Source organism: Lontra canadensis, unplaced genomic scaffold (genome assembly GCF_010015895.1).
Source record: "Lontra canadensis isolate GAN:19392208 unplaced genomic scaffold, GSC_riverotter_1.0 scaffold110, whole genome shotgun sequence".
NCBI lineage: Eukaryota > Metazoa > Chordata > Mammalia > Carnivora > Mustelidae > Lontra > Lontra canadensis.
This window is the reverse complement of record NW_022631104.1, coordinates 3,178,435-3,198,330: the sequence shown is the minus strand read 5'-3', so window position 1 is coordinate 3,198,330 and position 19,896 is coordinate 3,178,435. Positions and strand designations below refer to the sequence as shown.

The following is a 19,896-nucleotide window of genomic DNA, read 5'->3' as shown; positions in this document are numbered from 1 at the left end:
GGAGCTCCGCGTGATGAATGAACGAATGAATGAAATAAGGAACGAATGAATGAGGTGAGCGAAGTCCTTTCCCCCACGTCTCCTGTCCTAGGCCGCTCGCCCCTCGTCTGGAATCCCGCCGCAGCCCGCAGCCTGGGGAGGGAGGCCCCGCCCCTCGCAAACCCCGAAACTGCCGCAGCGGAGGAAGGCGTCCCGCGCTCCGCGGCCCAGGCACCGTCACCCCGCGGCCGGAGCGCGGCACGGGCCCCCGCAGAGCCCGCGCGCATGGGCAGAGCCGCCGCGAGCCCCGCCCCCGCCCACTGCAGGTGAGCCGCAGAGCCGCGGCCCCCGCCCCCCGCCCCCCGCGGCTCCGGGGGTGACGTAAGGCCTCTGGACCGCGCTCCGGCCCCGCCCCTGCAGGCAGCGCCGGGGGCCCGCGACTCGGCGGTGGCAGCCGGTGCCGCTGCGGAACACGCCGGCTGCGGCGGGGACAGGGGCCGGCGAGGCGGCCCGACGCCGGCACAGGCGCGTCCGGGGGCGGCTCGGGGCTCCCGCCGCGGGTCACCTGCCGCAGCGGCCGCACGGCCGAGGCCCCCGCGGCGTCCGCAGCCGCTGCCCCGCGGGCTCGCCGGCGCCCGGCCGGCCTCGGCTGTCCATCTCCGCGGGCGCCGGCCAATCGCCCGCCGCCGGCCCGGCCGCACCTCCCGGAGTCCATGACGGGCGCGCGGGGCGGCCTATGAGGTCGGGGCGCCGGCGGCCGGGGCGGGCAGCGGGAGCCAATGAGCGTCCTTCCAGGTGGGTGGAGGGAGCGGCCCTCGGGAAGGTAGCTTCGCTCGGGTTGCTAACGTCTTCCCTTGGAGATGGGCGCGCAAACGGACCAGTGGGTCTGGGGGCGGCGGTGACGGGCGTGGGGCTGGCCCAATGAGGGTGGGAGTGGGTGGGGCGGCGCGGAGCGGCAGTGCTAAAGGAGCCCGGCGGAGGCAGCGGTGGGTTTGGGACTGAGGGGCCGGATCTGTGGTCGCGGCTGGGGACGTGCGCCGGCGCCACCATCTTCGGCTGAAGGTGAGAGGTGCGGCTGCCCGCGTTCGAGCGCCGCGGCCGCCGGCGGGGGGACGGCGGCGGGGGAGGGAAGGGTCCCGGGCTGGGGCGGAGGAGGGAGGGACTCTGGAGCGCAGAGCAGAGCCGAAGCGTGAGCACGGGGACGCCCGGGCGGCTCTGCGTGGAGGGCTCGCACTGCGGGGCGGGAGATTCATGCGGGGATCGACCCTGGGGAGGAAAGCGGGGTAGGTAACCGACCCCAGCGGCTGGAGAGAGCTCTGGAAGGGCGGGGAATGGGGTCCTGAAGCTTGAGACCCCTGCAGGGATCAGGGCCTGGGTGTGCTGGGGGACGACCTCTGGGGGTTGGGGATGTAGATCGAGGTGGGGGGGGGTGGGCATGCAGGGACCTGGCCCTCGGCGTGTCGGGTCCGTGGGGGCGCGGGGGACGGGGAGGCCTAGTGCCCTGGTGGGGGTCTCGGGGCTCCGGGGAGGGGAGGGAGCCCTGGGGCGGGCTGGGAAGAGCGACCCTGCTGTTGGTGGGGGGCGCCGGACAGGAAGGGCCGGCCCCTGGGTGGGTTCCCAGGCGGGTTAGGCCGGCCGGGCAGCCCGGGTGCGGTCGGGGGTTCTCAGGGCTGGCAAGGCGGACGGCGCCTTGGAGTGGGGGGGACCCAAGGGTAGGGGCTCCTCCGCACAGTCCGGCAGCGCGCGGCGGGCGAGGGTCCGAGCCGCGGCCGGCGCGCGGAAGGTGGGCTCTGGAGGAGCTGGGGGCGGGAGGGCGGGCGGGGGCCGCCGGGGCCGGGGCCGGACGCCCGGCGAGGCCCGGGTGGGGTGGGGGGACGGGGCGGGAAATGTGGCGGGGGCGCGCTGCGGCAGGGCGGCCGGGCGGGCGGGGGGGAGGGTCAGCCCTCGCCTCGGGATCCCTTTATTGTGTAAGCGATCCGGGCACGGCTTGCCGCGGACTCCCTTGCTGGCCTTCTGCAGCTGGGGTCACACCCTGATCCCGTGAAATGGGACTGGAATGGGGTTGGGGTGAAGTGGGAGCGGCGGAGTCGTGGCGTTGGCGGGCGCTTTGTGGGCCCGCGGTGGGCGGGTGCGGCCCAGGGACCCGGGAGGCCCCCTGTCTGGCCGGCCTGGGCGCCGGGGCCTGGGAACAGAGGCTGGCGACGCGGCGGGTCTGGGCTCCGCGGGTGAGGCTGGGCTGGCGTGGCCTCCGCCTGTGACCGTTATCTGTGTCTTCGGGCCTCTGCGGCTCCCTGCGAGCCCACTGCGGTGGATGCAAGGGGGTGGGGTGGGGTGGGGTAGGGGAGAGCAGGCGGGGTAGATCCAGCCTGCCAACCGAACAAAGGCTGCTTTTTCGCTGAATAATATAATATACTAAATGTAATACCTCGGCGTTGCCGAGATTTTGATTTTTGGGTTTGGGTATTTTTTTTGTTTTGTTTTGTTTTTAAACGCTGGAAGTGAGGATTCTTTGAGTCGGGCTTCATCGTTCTCCATAGTCGCTCAGTCTGGGAAACTCTCATCTGTTTATTGTTTTATTTCCTTTCTGGGTCTGTCCCGACCGAGTATTCTTGTAGTCCCGCGCTTTTGACGTTGAAGTATGCCCTGTCTGTCTCGGATTCTGGAAAAGTGGCCATTTTATTTGATGCATCGCTTGACATCTTAAATTTGGTTGCATCTTAAATTTGGTTCTTGCCCGTCCTTATCTGGAGACGGCACATGCTGTCATTGTGCGATATGCAGCCCGAGCTTCGGCAGCGAAGGGATGTGACCCCAGAGGCTGGCTTTTTATTTGGGCTCCTTAGGGAAATCATCACAATGAAGACAGACAGACTGGGAGAGCAGATGAACGGAATTCTGAAGGGCACATTGCGGGGGGGGGGGGGGGGGGGGGGGGGAGACCCAGTGCTTCAGAGGGTTGTGTCCTTTCTCATCCTATAGGAGGGAACTGAAATTCCTGGCCTTGCGTCCGCATTTTGGAAATATTTTAACCCAGCCTGCAGATGTTCCCTGAGAGATGGTGCCCTTTAGCGTCTGGGGTGTGTGTGTGTGTGTGCGCGCGTGCGCGTGCGTGCTCTTTTGGCTGAGATGAATTTGGGTAGATGAATAGGTTTGTAGGTCCCTGTCGTCTTGAGTGGCTGCAGTGGTGGTGGTAAACCCAGTGGGACGATTCTGGTGTAGTTCCTCTGTTACAGAGGGCGGTGCTATCGCGGATAATTGATCCATCATTTTCGTTTGGCTAGTTATACACAAGATATTCTCAAAATTGGGTTGTTTGCCCCTCTCTGTACCCATAGTAGATGCTGGGAGGCAGCAGAGATGTTTCCCTGGTGGCATTTCACTGGAAGTAAAAAAATTTGGCTGTGGGGGTGGGGTGGGGAACAGAGCCCCAGGGTGTGTCCAAAACCAATGAAGGGGATGGGCTCTGGCTCTGTAGGGGGCTCTTTCCTAGACACATGAATGACTTAGCTATAAGCAGATGCTCATTTCAGATGACACCAAAAACCTTCAGATTATCTTTCCGTCTGCAGCAAAGATCTTGCTCCTTACTCCCTTTCTTCCAATATAGAGGTGTTTTTTCTATTAAATGTAAAATCCTTGCCAGATGGTGCTGGTGTGTTCAATGCTGAGCCTCCATTCTTGGAACCGTAATCGATAGGATTTTTATTTAGTGGAGAGGCAGCGGGGAGCACTCCACGCCCTGCAAAATCCGCTCCCCGCCTCACCTACCATTGCTGTAGCCTGCATTCCTGCGGGAACTCTGGGGTTAGCCCAGCTCTGCTGCTGGTGAGCTCCGTGACCTTGGGCTGGCTATGGGCTTTCTCTCTACCTTGGGTTCCTCATCTGTAGAATAGAGATATTAATAGTACGTGCCTCACAGGGCTGTTGGGAGGACCGAGTTGGTAAAGGTAAACTGCTTAGAATAGTGCCTGCCCATAATTAATGATACAGAACAGTATTTGCTATTTTTAAAATCGTGGTATTTCCCCCCCCCCCCCCATGGTGTAAAATGAGGCATTTGGGAGTGGCTCACTGTTAAACACTGGCATTATCAAGCTCGGGTACCGCATGTGCAATGGCATAGAAAAAATACCGCATATCGGGCGATCACAGGTGAAGAGTTAAAGTGAAGGAAACCTCTTCACGGGCATCCCAAACTCTGTCAAACCAGACCTGAAAAGAACTTCTCAGGGTGGCATTTGGGGCAGGATGGGAAGGAGGGGGTAGGTGTTTGGTTGTGGAGAAGTTGAAGGCTTACTGTGGGGGTGAGGACCATGCATGCGAGGCTTGCTCAGGAGGTGGAGATCCCCCCAATCCCAAGAGGACCCAGGAGCCATCTAGATGCTCACCAGATAGCCAGGAACAGGAAGCTGTCCTCTCAGTGTCTGATCAGTCATAGAAAGCTCTGGAAAAGTAAAAAGTAAAAGTAATTTGTAATCTCACCATCCAGTGGAGACCCAATGACCGTCTGTTCCTTTTTAAAAATATTATTTAATTAATTAATTAATTAATTAATCTATTCCTTTAAAAAAAAAAAAAGGCACATGCATATGTAATTCTCCCCTCCTCCCCCCAACAAAGGCGGGAGCATTTTGCAGTTACGTTTTTTGCAACCTGTTGGTTTCTTTCCCTGAAATTACCAGAATTTCCTCACCTAGAAAAAAATACCGATAAATTTTAAATGTACCAATTTGGTGAACTAATTTTTAAATGTATCATTTACTTTTTTTTTTTTAAGCCTGCCGCAGAAATGACCTGTTGAGCTGCTCTAATTTACAGCCGTCCACGAAATTTAAGCATATAATTACATGCCCAATGTAAAATTAAAGAAATGTGTGTGCACACGCCTGCTGGCAACAAGACCTCTTCCGAGGTGTCGTGCGAGATAAACAGTTCCTACCTGTTAACGACAAGAGTAACTTGTTACCGTATTTTGTGATCACGGGAAATTTTCTCTTCTAGAAGGCCATCCATCGTAAAGGCGGAATGCGTGTCCTGTTGTCCGTGTCCAGATTTATCTAGGACGATTCCCACCTTAGAGTCATGCCTCCCTTCTCCTGAGCAGTTTTGCAAAGTATAAGTTTGGAAAGACAGAAAGTGTGTTAATAGTCTTACGAAAGCCAGTCCCTAGAGGTAATGATGGGCTTTGGAAACCATTTTCCAGAATGTACATGTGCCCTGGGAATATTTTCTGAATTGCCAGCCCCACCTCCCCAAGCGAATGCCTAAAAAGGCAAATAAAAGTTGAGTTAGAAAACGTGTTAGCCTTTTTATTTGTAGAAGTCTTACTGTTTCCTCTTTATGTGATTTTTGGGGGGTTTTGTTGTGTGATTTTTTTGTTTGTTTTGTTCAAGTCCATCATTTAAAAAACCTGAGCATAGCCCTTAAATCAGGTTAGGAATTAGTCTAGAACATTGGTTTTCAACCCTTTTTTTCCTATTCCAGCATACCTGTTAATGACATTGGCTCACCATGGCAACCGGAAACCATGGAATGATGGTTCTCAAAGTGTGGTCCCAGGACCAGCTTCCTCCACTGCATCTGGGAACTTGTTAGAAATGCAAATTACTAGGCTTTGCCCCAGACCCTGCTGAATTGGAAACTCTGGAGAAGGGGCTCCAGTCCGTGCTTCTGTAAGCCTCCTACATGCCGCCCATGCCCATACCATTGTCTAAGAACCATGACCTAAAAACCATGCCTGTTTATAACACATTACATTACAGCAAATGCTTTCTAAAGTGTCCATTTTTATACCATTTCAGGGACTTTATGGAGCTTGAAGTTTGTGGACTCAAGGCTGAGAGCTTCATAATAACTTTGGGACTACTTTATTTTTTTTAAAGAATTTATTTTTAGGGGATACCTTGGGGGCTTAGTGATTAAGTGTCTACCTTCGGCTTAGGTCATGATCCCAGGATCCTGGGATCAGGCCCCGCATTGGGCTCCCTGCTCAATGGGGAGCCTGCTTCTCCCTCTCCCACTCCCCCTCCTAGTGTTCCCTCTCTCGTTGTGTCTCTGTCTGTCAAATAAATAAATAAAATCTTAAAAAATATATTTTATTTTATAAAATAAAATTTTATTTTTAAGTACCCCACGTGGGGCTCAAACTCACAACCCCAAGATCAAGAGTCCATGCCCTTCTGACTGAGCCAGCCAGCCAGGTGCCCCTGGGCTAGTCCATGATTAGCCTTGCAGCCTTCTGTCTTTTGCCTAGGAAGAATCCTCATCCATTGGGGGAGGGGGGTGGTGGCGGCAAAACCCGGGAAGATGTGAACAGAAGAAAACTAGTTACTCAGTTGGCTTCTTGCCTGGCCTTGCATGAGGTCCTGGAGACCATGCTTCTGAGATTTGTACTACCCTAGAATTTGGGGTGATCACAAAAGTGTTTAATGATGGTATCAGATTCCAAAAAGACATTGTGAGGCAGGAGTCCAGAGTCACCTCGGAAAGGTGAGTGATGACTGTAAAATGCCGTCATTTGATCCAGAAGGTCAGGACCAGAGGTAGCTGAGACTAGCGTGTCTGGGGCCACAGATGAGCGGGCGAATGGCAAACAAGTGCTCAGTAAACCAGTTAGGTCTTGAGACGCATTCATTGTGAACACCCCAGAAACTGTTTCTCGATGGAGCTGAGGTTAGTGGTTCTCTTTCTTCTGCCTGGGTCAGATCATTATCGGGAACACTCCGTGTTTGCTTCTGGGCCCCACGGCCTGCAGGGGCACGCGTGGGCACACCAGAGTCTGTTCCGCGGCGAGAAAGCAGGGTGGTGGAGGGAGTCTTGATGAATGATGGCGCACCGCAGGGGAGCCAGAGAGCGGAGCAGCTGCAAGGAGGGGGAGCAGCTGCAGGGTAGGGGTGAGGCCTGGAGAGCTCCCTTAGCGTGCTCGTGTAGCTGTCCCAGGAAGCCAGGTCACACCGTGGCATCATCTAATGGCATCGAGACTACTCGCACCCCCAGAGAAGCCCCCCGGGGGACGGAGTTGGGGTGTTTGTACGGAGGAGCTCTGAGTCTCCTGTCAGAAGGGGGGCCAGCACAGACCTGAGGCTTTGCTCTCCTTCGCTGGCCGTGCATTTCCTAGCTCCGTCCTCGTGGCCACGCCTGGATCTTTTACTTCGCACCTTTGTTTTCTTTATCCTCCATCCCCTTTGCCTTCTTAACTCCCTGGTTAATTTTGGTTAGGGTGCAAGGCAGGATGAAAGTCCCCATGGAGCCCTGCCTTCCCCCCGGTGGTTTTTCAGCCCTCGGTAACTGAGAGCGCGTCTCACGTGGTCTCTAGCTGACCACGGGCACGATTTGTGGTCAGCCCCGAAATTCCCCCGGGACACTCGGTTAGCGTGGCGGTGGAGCCCATCACTGCCCTGCTCCTCGACAGAAAGGTTCTCTCTTAAAACCCTGCCAAGAGTGAGAATCTGCACATCGTGGTATGTTTTTGAACCTCTAACCTTGTCCTCCTCCTCCTCTTCTCTTAGAGACAATTGTAGTTGACTCCTCCTGTTTACAATGGCCCAGAGAGCTGGACTCGAAGACCCAGAGAGGTACCTCTTTGTGGACAGGGCGGTCATCTACAACCCTGCCACCCAGGCTGACTGGACGGCTAAAAAGCTTGTGTGGATTCCGTCCGAGCGCCATGGTTTTGAGGCAGCGAGTATCAAGGAGGAGCGGGGAGATGAGGTTATGGTGGAACTGGCCGAGAACGGGAAGAAGGCTATGGTCAACAAAGACGATATTCAGAAGATGAACCCGCCCAAGTTCTCCAAGGTGGAGGACATGGCAGAGTTGACGTGCTTGAACGAGGCTTCTGTCCTCCACAACCTGAAGGACCGCTACTATTCGGGACTGATCTACGTGAGTACGCCCGCCAGTCGCGCTCGGGAATGCGTGTAACCGACACGGACGGGCCGGGTCGATGAGAGTGGGGGGCACCCACCCCATTGGGTGCTCTGCCCCGTGTTGCTGTGTGCGTCAGAGACCGATTATCCTGTGCTTACCCGAGTCTTGCCCTGCCTTACGTCGTCACACGTGACTGTGCCTGATCCGATCTGCAGTCGAGTGTATGAATGTGGCAGTTGGAGACCTGTTGGAGGGGTTCGCCGGGACGTGATAGGACAGGGAGAGCCTGCGGCGGAAATATCGGGGGCCGGGGTGAGAGTTGCATGAACAGTAGGATGCAGGTGGCACGTGTGTCCTGGAGTGTGGCGTGAAGCCAGGGCCGGGGGTTCAGCCTGGAGCGCGAGTATGGGGATCCCCGGTGTGGGGAAGTGGGGGACAGGGATGCTGAGGTTTTTCAGAGGAAACCGTTCGGAGCGGGATTGAGACTGGGTCGTCCTGTGGTTAGTGGTTGACACGTGCGTTGTTGTCACGGACGGTGCCGCTGACCGTGTGGAAGAAATTATCGAACATACTGGGGTTGGGGGGGCGGGAGCGCGGAAAGACGCCAGCCAGGTGCCAGAAAGCTCTAGAACAACAAAATGGCTTTGAGGGACTCTTAAACGCAGGTGCAGTGTTTTAAAGGAGGCAATCGAGAACTTCAACGTAGAATGAAAAGCAGAGAGAAGAGGTGGCTTTGTACTGGTCCACATTTGGAGAAGAGCGGTTGGGTTTTGATGAAGGGTGTGCCGCTGGGGCTCGAGGCCCTTCAGAACTTCTGCAGATCGGGCCAGTTTTATTAGCATCGTTAGCGACTATTCCTGAACACCTGTGTTCTAGGTGCTGGGGAGGGTGTGGTGAACAGGACAGGCCAGGTCCCTGCCATCCTGATACACCCTATAAGGAAGGGAAGCCAGGCTGTGGGATAGAATAAGTAGGGGAATGACCCACGAATGGGCCCACGAAGGGCTCTTCGAGAAGGTGGTGTTAGGGCCGGATCTTTCTGCTAGGAGGCAGCTAGCCAGGGGAAGCTCTGAGAACTGGGTAGTTCTTCCCTAACCTTTGCCAAAGTAGGCACGGTCAAGCCTCATGGCCTCTCTTTTTTGTTTTTCCTCCGTGAGGTCAGGCGCAGCGGAGTAAGGCAGCAGGGTTGGGAAGACAGCTTGAGAAAGGAAGAGGTCTGGGGAGGAGAAGCCGCTGGTGAGGACAGCACAGGGGAGCAGCTTTGGGACCAGCCGAGACCACGCCACAAGGTGTGTGCGGCACCACGCCCGGCCGCACCTGCGGAGTGAGGGAGCGCGATGTGTCCAATCAGGAGCTCATGGCTCAGATTTGGTGGGGGGGGGGTGAGTTTTGGGTGCCGCCTGGGGCTGGAAATGCGACCGCACCGGGGTTGGGGGACTGCAGTGTGGAAGGGAGCCGGAGCTCTTTCTGCCAGCCCCTTCCCCATTGACTCCCCGCTTTGGACCTTGAGGCTTCCTGCAAGGCCAATAGAGAGGAGGAAATACAAAAGGGAAGGCGGCTGTGGGCCAAAGAGAAGGAATCAGCGGAAAGACACTTCTGTTCACTTGTGGCCATTCCTCCAGAGGATTCGAAGGCTTTGCAGATGTCTTTTATTGAGTTTGATTTTTTTTTTTTCCCCAGCTGAACTCAGGAACCCCAAATGATGTCTGAGTTTCTTTTCAAAGCATGGCCCCCCTTTACTCTTTACAGAAGGGCGACCCGAGTTCTTCTGGAAGCATTAAGGTCCCAGCAGAGCCAGGAGTTTGGAGCAGTGGTGTGTGCAGTTAGTGGGGGTGGGAGAAGGGGTTCCCACCCAAGACTGGCGTTGGAGCACTTGACTTTAAAGAATCCTGGTAAGAAAGTGGGGCTGCAGGGAACCACGATCGCGAGGGATGTGACCTGGGATCTGACCCCAGTCAGGTCGGGTGGAACAGCAGAGGTGCAGTGATGTAGAGCCCGTAGTAACTTAGGAGGACCTTTTGGACCCCTTTCTAGAGATGAGCTCTGACGTGCGTTCACTTATGTAGCTTACTTTGCTAACAGGTGTACTTTCGTTAAATCCTTATATTTTTTTTGGATGGATTCTTGCTGGCCTCCCAACTTCTCAGGTCATGAATTTTCATCCTCTTTCCTAATGAAAGCATTTGAAAACTGTAAATGTCTCCTCTAATAAGGATTTTAGCTCACCTCACACATTTGGATGTGTGGCGTTTTTATTACTCGGCCTAAATATTTTCTGTTTTCTGTTAGGATTTCTTCTTTAACCTGTGAGCCCTTTAAAAGGATACTGTAAAAATTTCTGAATGTGAGTTTTTAAAGTTATTTTATTACTGATTTTTATTTTTTATTTTTTAAAGATTTTATGTATTTATTTCTGAGAGAGAGCAGAGGGAGAGGCAGAAGGACAAGCAGACTCCCCACCGAGTGTGGAGCCTGACACGGGACTCGATCCCAGGATCCCGAGATCATGACCTGAGCCAAAACCAAGAATCAGGCGCTCAACCAACTGAGCCACCCGGGCGCCCCTTGCTCCTGATTTTTAAATGAATTGCATTGCAGTCAAAGAACATAGTTCACATAATAGCATTCCTTGTTTTTGTTGAGGCTTTAATGTAATGAGTCGTCTCATTTGGTGAGCGTTCGCTGTGTCTGGAAAGAGCATTAATTCTGTTATTGTTGGCTATGGGATTCCATCTGTGGCCATCAGGGTAAGCTCTTAAATTCTGTTTAGATCTTCCTCGCTAATTTTTCTCTGCTTGCTCTCTTAATTACTGAGAAGTGTTTTCAAATCCCCTGGTGTGTTTTATCAACTAAGTATGCATCACCTAACCAATATAGTTTAGTTTTTCCTGTTTATGAACTTTTACAAGAATGAGTCTCATGGTGTATGGCTTTCGTGTCTTCCTTTTCACTCAGTATTAAATTTTTAAGTTTCATGTCTATTGCTTTTCGTTGGTATAATTCAGAAGTTCTCCTGGTGTGGCCTGTGGACCCTCAAGGTTTCCCTAAGACTCTTCCAGGGGGCCCGTGAGGGCACAACTGTTCTCATGATGATTTGAAGACATGATTTGCCCTTTCCACTGGTGGTGATGCAACTGATGGTAGAAAAGTAATGATGGGGAAACCTCATGTATCTTACCACAAAAAGAGGCAGGGACCCTGGGCTATACTAGTGGTCATTTTAATCATTGCACGTGAGAACGACCTTGAGAAAGCAGGAGAGATGATCGATTTTATTAAATGTCAATCCTGGAGTACACTTTTTTTAATACACTGTGTGAGGGGCGCCTGGGTGGCTCAGTTGGTTAAGTATCTGCCTTCCCCTCAGATCATGATTCCAGGATCCTGGGATAGAGTCCCGCATTGGGCTCCCTGCTTGTCTGCTTGTCCCTCCCTCCCTGCCATCCCCCTCTCTCCTGCCATGCACTCTCTCTCTCTAATTTAAAAAAAAAAAAAAAAAAAAAAATCTTAAAAAAAATTAGGATTTAGGGAAATTGTTTTATCACTGTGAACGTGACAGCTTGTCATCACTTGAAACCCTTGCTGATGAGATAGATGGTGATACTAATGACTGATTTTTTTTTTTTTTTAATGTCAAATAGCAAAATGTCATCATTTGGAAGACTTGCCTAGGAATGCCTGGGTGGCTCAGTTGGTTTAGCATCTGTCTTTGGCCTGGGTCATGATCCCAGTATCCTGGGGTCAAGCCCCACATGGGGCGTCTTGCTCGGCAGGAAGCCTGGTTCTCCCTCTCCTCACTCCCCCTGCTTGTGTTCCCTCTCTCCCTGTGTCTCTCTCCGTCAAAAAAATAAATGAAATCTCAAAAAAAAAAAAAAAGAAAGAAAAAGGAAGGCTTGTATAATTCATTGAGCCAATGGTTTTGTTTTTTAGATCTTTTTTAAAAAATTTATTTACTTGACAGAGAGACATAGCGAGAGAGGGAACACAAGCAGGGGGAGTGGGAGAAGCAGGCTTCCCGCCAAGCAGGGAGCCCTACATGGGGCTCGATCCCAGGGCCCTGGAATCATGACCTGAGCCAAAGATGCTTAAGAACTGAGCCACCCAGGCGCCCCTGAGCCAGTGTTTTCCAAATGATGTGTACATTGTTACAAAGTCACAGAGGGGTAAAAGAGTCTTTCCACAGGCAGGGTAAGCCAGTGGATTTTGATGTAGGTAAACAGCATGCAAGTTCATGGTTAGGATTTCAGACGCCACCTTGCCTCAGATCTTGAACCAGTTCTCACTTCTGTGGTTTTGATGCAGCATCAAGGACGTAGCTCCACAATCGCGTGAAAAGGCAGTTAAACTGCACTTTCCTTTTCCAACTAAGTATCTTTGTAAGGCTAATTTTTTCTTCAGACGCTTCAACCAAGACAACATAGCACAACAGGTTGAATGTGAAGACATATGAAAATGGAGCTATTTTTGTGAAGCCCCGTAATAAAAAAGACCGCAAAAACACGAAACACCACCACCTTTCTCGCTCTGATTTCAGAAAACATGGTTATTTTTCATGAGAAATGCTATTGATGTTAACATGTATTGTTATTCTAAATACACAATTGCAAAAACTTGGTAATACATATATAGTTATATAAAGCAGAAGGTTTTCGGAGTCTTTGATTTCTAAGAGGGTCCCAGGGCCCTGAAATTAAGAAGGTTGAGTTATTTCGTTCCCCTTGTTAGAGCGTACTGTACCAAGCTTCTTGACCCACTTTATGCTTTTTTGGGCATCTGTGTTTCCCAGTCCGGGGCTCATCCCTGGGGCACACAGGCACGCCTTTCTGTGGATAAGGAGGGGAAATCCTGCATGCTGGAGTACACGTCTGTCTAACTCACGCATTCAGGTTTTCTGAGTAAAGCCTGATGTGGTCCAATTCCAGCGGGAGACAGAAGGTCCTCGAACCGGGTGTCGTGAGAGCTCAACCAGGGGACAGTTTACCCACACGTGAGCAGAGTTCCGTGGACAGGTGCGGGCCGGGCCTGGTGGGGTCCTCGCCTGGCGATGGCCGGGCCCATGCTACAACCTCCATCTTCAGGGACAAGATGGGCCTGAGCTGCTGCCTCAGCTGGGGGAGGGGGGCTGTGGGGGGAGGCCTTCCCCCTAAGAGCTGGGGCCTCCTGACCGCCCAGAGGGAGGGACCTGGCCGGGTGGGAGGCAAAGGTCCTGACTTCACTCTCCTCCCACCCTTGGTCTGAGAGGGGAAAGTGATGCTGCCTTTCTTGGGGTTAGCCCCGCTTCCACTTGGAGTTGGACTTGGATTCTCCATAGTGGGTGAGATGGGGGCAAGATTCATCTTTCTCCCAGATGGCTGTCCAGGTGACCCAGTGCCATTTCCTGGTAGAGCCCTTTCTCTATGGCATGTGTCATGTGCTCCTAAGTTCATGCTCAGCCCATGGTTCTGTATGTGGTCCATGCGTCCATCTTCTGGCTGAGATCCCGCTGTCTCGGTCATGCCAGCTTTCTGGTAAGTCCTGCTATCCAGCATGGCCTGCGCTCTCATTTTTGTCATTCTTTAGGGTGTCGCTGTAGTTGTCAAAACCTTTGCGTTCGGATATTAATCTTAGAACCCGCTTGTCAGTTTCTTGCCCACTCCCACCCTTTCTGGGATTCTGTTCGGGATTTTGTTGATTCTGCAGATCAACTGAGAGATCTGGGAGAGAACTGAGATATTTGACATTCTGGTTCACGTATACCCACTGACTTTGTTCTTAATTTTTCACAGTGTGTTTGATTGGTTTTCTCTGTAGAGGCCAGTACATCTTTTGTTAGACTTATTTTGGGGTATTTGGGTTTTTGGATGCTATTAAATGGTGGTTTCAGCATTGTTTTCTTTTTTCTTTCTCATTTTTAAGATTTTATTTATTTGAGAGAGAGAGAGCACACGCGTGTGCACACGTGCACGGGGGAGGGGCAGTGGGAGAAGCAGACTCCTCACTGAGCAGGGATCCCAATGTGGGGCTCGATCCCAGGACCCTGAGATCAGGATCTGAGCCGGAGGCAGAGGCTTCACCAGCTGAGCCGCCCAGGCGGCCCAGCATTGTCTCGTGATCGATGCCATTATGTAGAAATACTGTTGTCATGTTTTGTTTTTTAAAGATGTTATTTTTAAGTAATCTGTCTGCCCGTCACAGGGCTCAGACTCAACCCCGAGATCAGGAGTCACTCGGTCCTCCGTACCCCGTTGTCATGTTTTTTACAAACAAAATCTTACCAAGATCACTTAATCGGTTATAACAGTTTAGCTGAAGATTCTTTTGGATTTTCTGTGAACACGCTTATGTTGTCTGCAGATAATGACAGTTTTCTGTTTCCCTTTCCAGTTCTGACACATTTTTTTCCCCTTGCTTTATTGTGCTGTGTAGGACCCTCAGAAAAGTGGTGATCACGGACGGGCATCTTTGTGTCTTTCCGGATCCCAGAGAGAAAGCTTCAACATTTCCCCATTAAGAATGATGGTTGTTTCCATTTTGTATTGTTTTTAGTCTTAATCAGATTAAGGGAAGTTTCCTTCTGTTCCTAGTTTTTATCCTGAATGGGTGAACTTTTTAAAAATCCTGATTGGATGTTAATTTATCAAATGTTTTTCCAGCACCCAGTGAGATGATAGTGTGATTTTCTTTTTTTGTGTGGCTATTTTATTATCATGGTGAATTATATATATTTTTGAGTATCTAAATGACCTGAGAAGGACCAGATAGTCTCTTTATATACTATTAGATTCCTTCTGCTTGCTAATATTTTGTTGAGGATTTTTTTTTGTAATTTTTTTGTAAAGATTTTTATTTATTTATTCTACAGACAGAGATCACAAGTAGGCAGAGAGGCAGGAAGAGAGAGAGGGGGAAGCAGGCTCCCCGACGAGCAGAGAGCACGAACCCAGGACCTTGAGATCATGACCTGAGCTGAAGGCAGAGGCTTTAACCCATTGAGCCACCCAGGTGCCACTTGTTGAGGATTTTTGCATCTATATTCATGAGTGAGATCGACTTAAAATTGCCCTTTGTTGTCATGCCTTGTCATGTTTTGCTGTTTAGATTACGTTGGTTTTAGGAAATTAATCAGGGAATATATCTCAACCTTGTGTGTTCTCAGACACTGGTTAGCTAGGATTCATGTTATTTCTTTTTTTAAATAACACTCTGGTTCTCTCTGTGGGCAGGTTTTTCTTGAATACATGTAGAACTTCTCCGATCTTTAGTTTCTTGTGTCAAGTTTGACAATTTGGGAATTTTTCGGTTTCATCTAACTTTCCAAATTCACAGGCATAAAGTTGTTTGTCATCCTCATTTTCTGTAGGATTTGTAGTGATAATTCTCTTTCATTCCGGACCTGTGGGTGTAGGTTGTAAGCTTTTAGCTGTATTATGCAAGCGTTAGTATGTTGTCTTGTCATGACTGTTCAGTCCAAAATAACGAGGGCGCCTTCATTGTACCTCGTGGGTTATTTAGAAGTAGACTGCTTAATTTCCAAATGTTAGTGATTTTCAGGTTTATTCTGTTATTTCTAATACCGTCCCCTGCCCTGGGTCGCAGACCATATAGCCTGGACGATTTCAAGCCTTTGGAGTTTGCTTGCCGTCCTATGGCCCACCACGTACGTGCTGGGGCTGGTGAGAGGTCAGTGGGGTCCCTCGTGCGCGGTGTCGCTTGGTCTTGTATAGATCACGCTTTCCCATGGTAATCCACTTGTCCTCTATCGGGGACCGTCGCTTTTGCTGTATGTGTGTTGAAGCCATGTTATCGCATGCAGCTGTGGGATTTTTTTCTCTTTCTGGTGAATCCTCATGAAATTTGTTTAACAGCTCTTTGTTTAACAGCGATGCCTCTTGGGGCGCCTGGGTGGCGCAGTGCGTTAAGTGTCTGCCTTTGGCTCAGGTCATGATCTCAGGGTCCTGGGATTGAGCCCCGCATCGGGCTCCCTGCTCAGCGGGAAGCCTGCTTCTCCCTCTGCCACCACCTGCTTGTGCTCTCCCTCTCGCTATCTCTCTCTGACAAATAAAATCTTAAAAACAAACAAATAAAAAACAGTGATGCTTCTTGCAAAGGATTAGCTTTTTTTTCTTAGTGTTTGCTCACTTTGTTGTTTTCCAAACTTTTACGTTCCGATTTCTTATGTCCAGCTCCGTGAGATGGTATGTCTCTTCTAAGCAGCCGGTTGTTGTTATTTTGGTGCCTGATCTGACAATATCAGCATCTTATTTTTTTATTTTTTTAATAAAGATTTTATTTATTTATTTATTTGACACACAGAGAGAGAGAGAGATCACAAGTAAGCAGAGAGGCAGGCAGAGAGAGAGGAGGAAGCAGGCTCCCCGCCGAGCAGAGAGCCCGATGCAGGGCTCGATCCCAGGACCCTGAGATCATGACCTGAGCCGAAGGCAGAGGCTTTAACCCACTGAGCCACCCAGGTGCCCCCAATATCAGCATTTTAATCAGAATATTCAGCTTATGTACATGTACAGTTTGACTGAGATGGACTTTCTGACTCCTGGCTTCCTCCTGGTCCGGCTAGTTCTGTGCCCTCCCCCCATCCTGATGAGGCCACCTTTCTCGTTACTGTTGGAGCTTCTTGCCTCTACCCCCGGGATATGTTTTGGCCCTTCTCTTCGTTGTTCCCTCGACGCCGACCAGAAACATTGTAGGCCCCTGTCGAGACTGAGGGTTGGCTCTGGGCCCCCGGCCCATGTGCTGCCGCTGCTCTCTGTGTCTTCACATACATTTCCGTCTCTCTCTTTTTTGGAGAGAAGGGAGGGAGGAACAGGGTTGGGGGGAGAGAATCGCCAGCAAACTCCCCGCTGAGCGCGGACCCCCGAGGGGGGCTCGATCCCACAACCCCGAGACCACGAGTTGCGTGCCCTGCCACGGGGCCAGCAGGTTCAGCTCCGATGTGCTCGGGCCGAGTTTTCTTCTCTAGATGAGACTTGGAGCTTGGAGCTTGTTGCCTGTGGCTTGATGCCTTTGGTCAGTTTGGGAACATCCAGAGCCGTTGTCTCTTCAGAGACGGCTTTTGCCGCCTGCCTTTGTCGTCCTCCTCGGACACAGATGCTCTCGGGTCACCTTTTCATCGTGCCCCATGGAGTCTCCTGTATTTTTTTTTTTTTTAAGATTTTTATTTATTTATTTGACAGACAGAGATCACAAGTCGGCAGAGAGTCAGGCAGAGAGGAGGAAGCAGGCTCCCTGCTGAGCAGAGAGCCCGATGCGGGGCTCAATCCCAGAACCCTGAGATCATGACCTGAGCCAAAGGCAGAGGCTTCAACCCACTGAGCCACCCAGGCGCCCCTGTGTTGCAGTTTTCATCTGGTGTTTTCTTTTTATGATTTTTTTAAGGCTTTTTACTTATTTCTTTTTACAGCTCCTCTTTTATGATTTTTCTTTTAATGGTTCCCAGTTCTCCAACAGAATTCTCGACCCATTTTTCACTCACCTGAACACATTCGAGATGATAACACAGGGCAACACAGACGGACTCACAGGGGACACGAGGGTAGCCTGAAGTCATAGTCATCAGCGTCGTGTCCTCCGTCGATTGCCAACCGGGACCGTGATTTTGCTGCTCTTGGTGACCCAAAGCCCGTTCTAGAGGTCTGCTCTGGGAGGGCAGTCAGGTGAAGGGGACGGGCACGGGGAGCCCGCCAGGGGTTGGCATCCCCCCCAGCTGGGCTTTGTGCTGTGTGAGGCCTGGTGTTCCTGGGACACCCCTGACTCTCGGGGTGTAGCCGTGAGCAGCCCAGGGGGGTTGGGAGGGAAAGCTGGGGGTGTCCACCCTCCTCCTGGCCCTTGTGCGCTGCTAATCACTCTGCCCGGCCTCTTGCTTCCCTGCCACAGCGTTGGGGTTTGTAACGGCCGTCTGCGGAAGACGGGAAGAATGATTCTGGAGCGTCACACGCTTGGTCGCTGTCACGTGGTCTGTCCTTCTTGTAAACGTGGAGCGTGGTTGGTTTGGTCTGTCTGCAGCCGGGTCCGGGCGTGCTCACCTTACACAGTTAGGCCTTGTGTCTCCTGTAATCCGGACGTTGTCCCTGTCCTGGCGGTAGCCGTGTCCTTGCGTGCCATTACCCTGGGGGTCAGGCCGCCAGTGGGGGGCACTGTCCACGTGCATCATCTCGTCGGAGCCTGCGCCCCCGTGTTGGACGGCTCGATGGCTTCTGTCGGGGTGTGCGTCCACACCACCTTGCACATTTACAGACGCACGCACGCACGGGGCAGTTTCACGTGTGCTTGGGATGATCGCTCTTTTTACAGAATTTTGGCCTTTCTTCCCCCAAGGAAGCAACAGCGGTTCCTGTTTTAGTGACCTCTGCTTTGCTTTCTGTCTTCATCTGTCCTTGAAGTATTTTTGTCGTTTACCCTCGTGCCTCCTTTCTCTGCATTATGCACCTTCTTCCTACTTCTCATTGCAAAGGGAGCTCCCAGGATAAACATGCCGGGTCTGTCGCTGCATTTCCAGATGCCGCTCTGCTCCTTACTTTCCCTGCTGTGGAGTTTTGGTTTTTTATCTCGGATCACTCCCCACAGGTTTTCCCGCATGTGCTTCTGTTCCGGTACGTGGAGTCCCTGCTCTCAGTCTGTTTCTGAAAATATTCTTTTAGCTTATCTTAGTGGTGATTTCCGTAGGTAAATGCTTTCTCTGAAGCCTCTGGTTGATGATGTTTTCCTTCTTTTATCAGGTTTTGGTTCGTTTTTTTTTCCCTAGACACACATGTGAATTTATGTGGGTGCAGTGTTTGCAAACGGTGTGGGTGACCTCTCTCCTTCTGGGTGGTGGCCTGATGTCCCCCTGAGAGCTCTGGCAGGGAGCGGCATGTGTGAGGCCCCCAATTCCGTCCCATGTCTGCTCTGTGCCCCGGCCTTGACCTCTGTGCTCCCTTGTTTCCTGGTTCCGCATCCTTCGAACCTTGAAATAATGTGTACGCACATTCCTGTCTTAAACAGAGGCCTGGCACTCACAGGGTGGGGAGAACCTCCTGATACTGGACGGGAGAAGGCCATTCCAGGCAGAGCGATCTGCGTACATACAAGCCTAGAGGCATAAAGCAGCATAGCATGTTTGAGAAATGGCAGGCTTTTTGTGCAGATGTGTTACTCTGTCTCCCTTAGGTCAGCTCAGCAACAACAGGAGCTGGGGTCTTAAAGGCTGTGCGGACACCCCTCAGGCCTTTGTCGTTCTTCAGAATGTTCTCATAGCTTCGGCAGTCAGTGTGTCCGGCTCTCACTGGGTGTTCTCCTGCGCTTGCCTGCTGTAGTGAATCCCCTTTCAGCATCCTGCCATCTCAGTATGCTCCAAGGGGGTTTGCTCTCTTCCCCACGCATCAGATCATTCTTCCCATCCATCAGTAACATTTCCAGCCTCTCAAGCTTGATAACGTGGGGCTCTCGTTAGCTTATGTCTTCTGTGGCTTTTATACTCAGAGTTTCTGAGTGCCTTTGAGTCTCCCTCCCACCTCAGTGTTCTCAGGACTCTCCGCTTCCCTCTCACTTGCGCCCGGTCACTGTGTTGGGACTGGTGCAGTAGTCTCCACTCCCCACTCCTCGCTTCTTGCCCTTTAGTGTCTTTTCCATGGAGCTGCCCGATCTACACTTTACAGACATGCTTTTTCCCTGCATCTCCCCTGAACCTCTGCTAGCGGATCCCCTGTGCAGGACACATTCTATGTTGTTGAGTCAGCCTTTCTAAGCTCCCGCCGCCGTGCACTTCCATGATACAAACTACTTTCAGCGACGCTGAGCTTCTCACTCTGCCTTGGCTATATCCTGCCACCCAGTTTTATGTTTTAATAGGAATTTCTTCATCCCTTCTTTTGACTTTTAAATAGTCTTTGAAAGAACATCAGAGACCATTGATGTCTGAATTTCATACCTCGTTTTACAGTTTCTGACGAGATGGCCCTGACTTTCAGGGTCTGGGGTTGGTTGTGTGTTCTATTCTGGAGTTTCTGTCCTATTTATAATCCTGTTCACCTTTCTCCTCTTCTTTTCGTACCACTTTCTTTTTTGTGCCTTATT

At 51.7% G+C, this 19,896-nt stretch overlaps 1 protein-coding gene across 8 annotated transcripts in view; it reads left to right on the top strand.

Moving 5' to 3' along the window:
- Positions 1-649: 649 nt before the first annotated feature.
- Positions 650-19,896, top strand: part of MYH10 (myosin heavy chain 10) — a 119,515-nt gene continuing 100,268 nt past the window's right edge. For 3 of the 8 annotated variants that reach the window (XM_032840010.1, XM_032840009.1, XM_032840007.1), the window contains exon 1: positions 7,519-7,863. In XM_032840010.1, coding sequence (XP_032695901.1) covers positions 7,519-7,863 — 345 coding nt within the window. Of the gene's footprint in view, positions 775-853; positions 1,042-1,169; positions 1,263-7,487; positions 7,864-19,896 lie in introns of those variants that run through there. The other 5 variants (XM_032840005.1, XM_032840002.1, XM_032840003.1 and 2 more) reach the window with 4 other exon arrangements.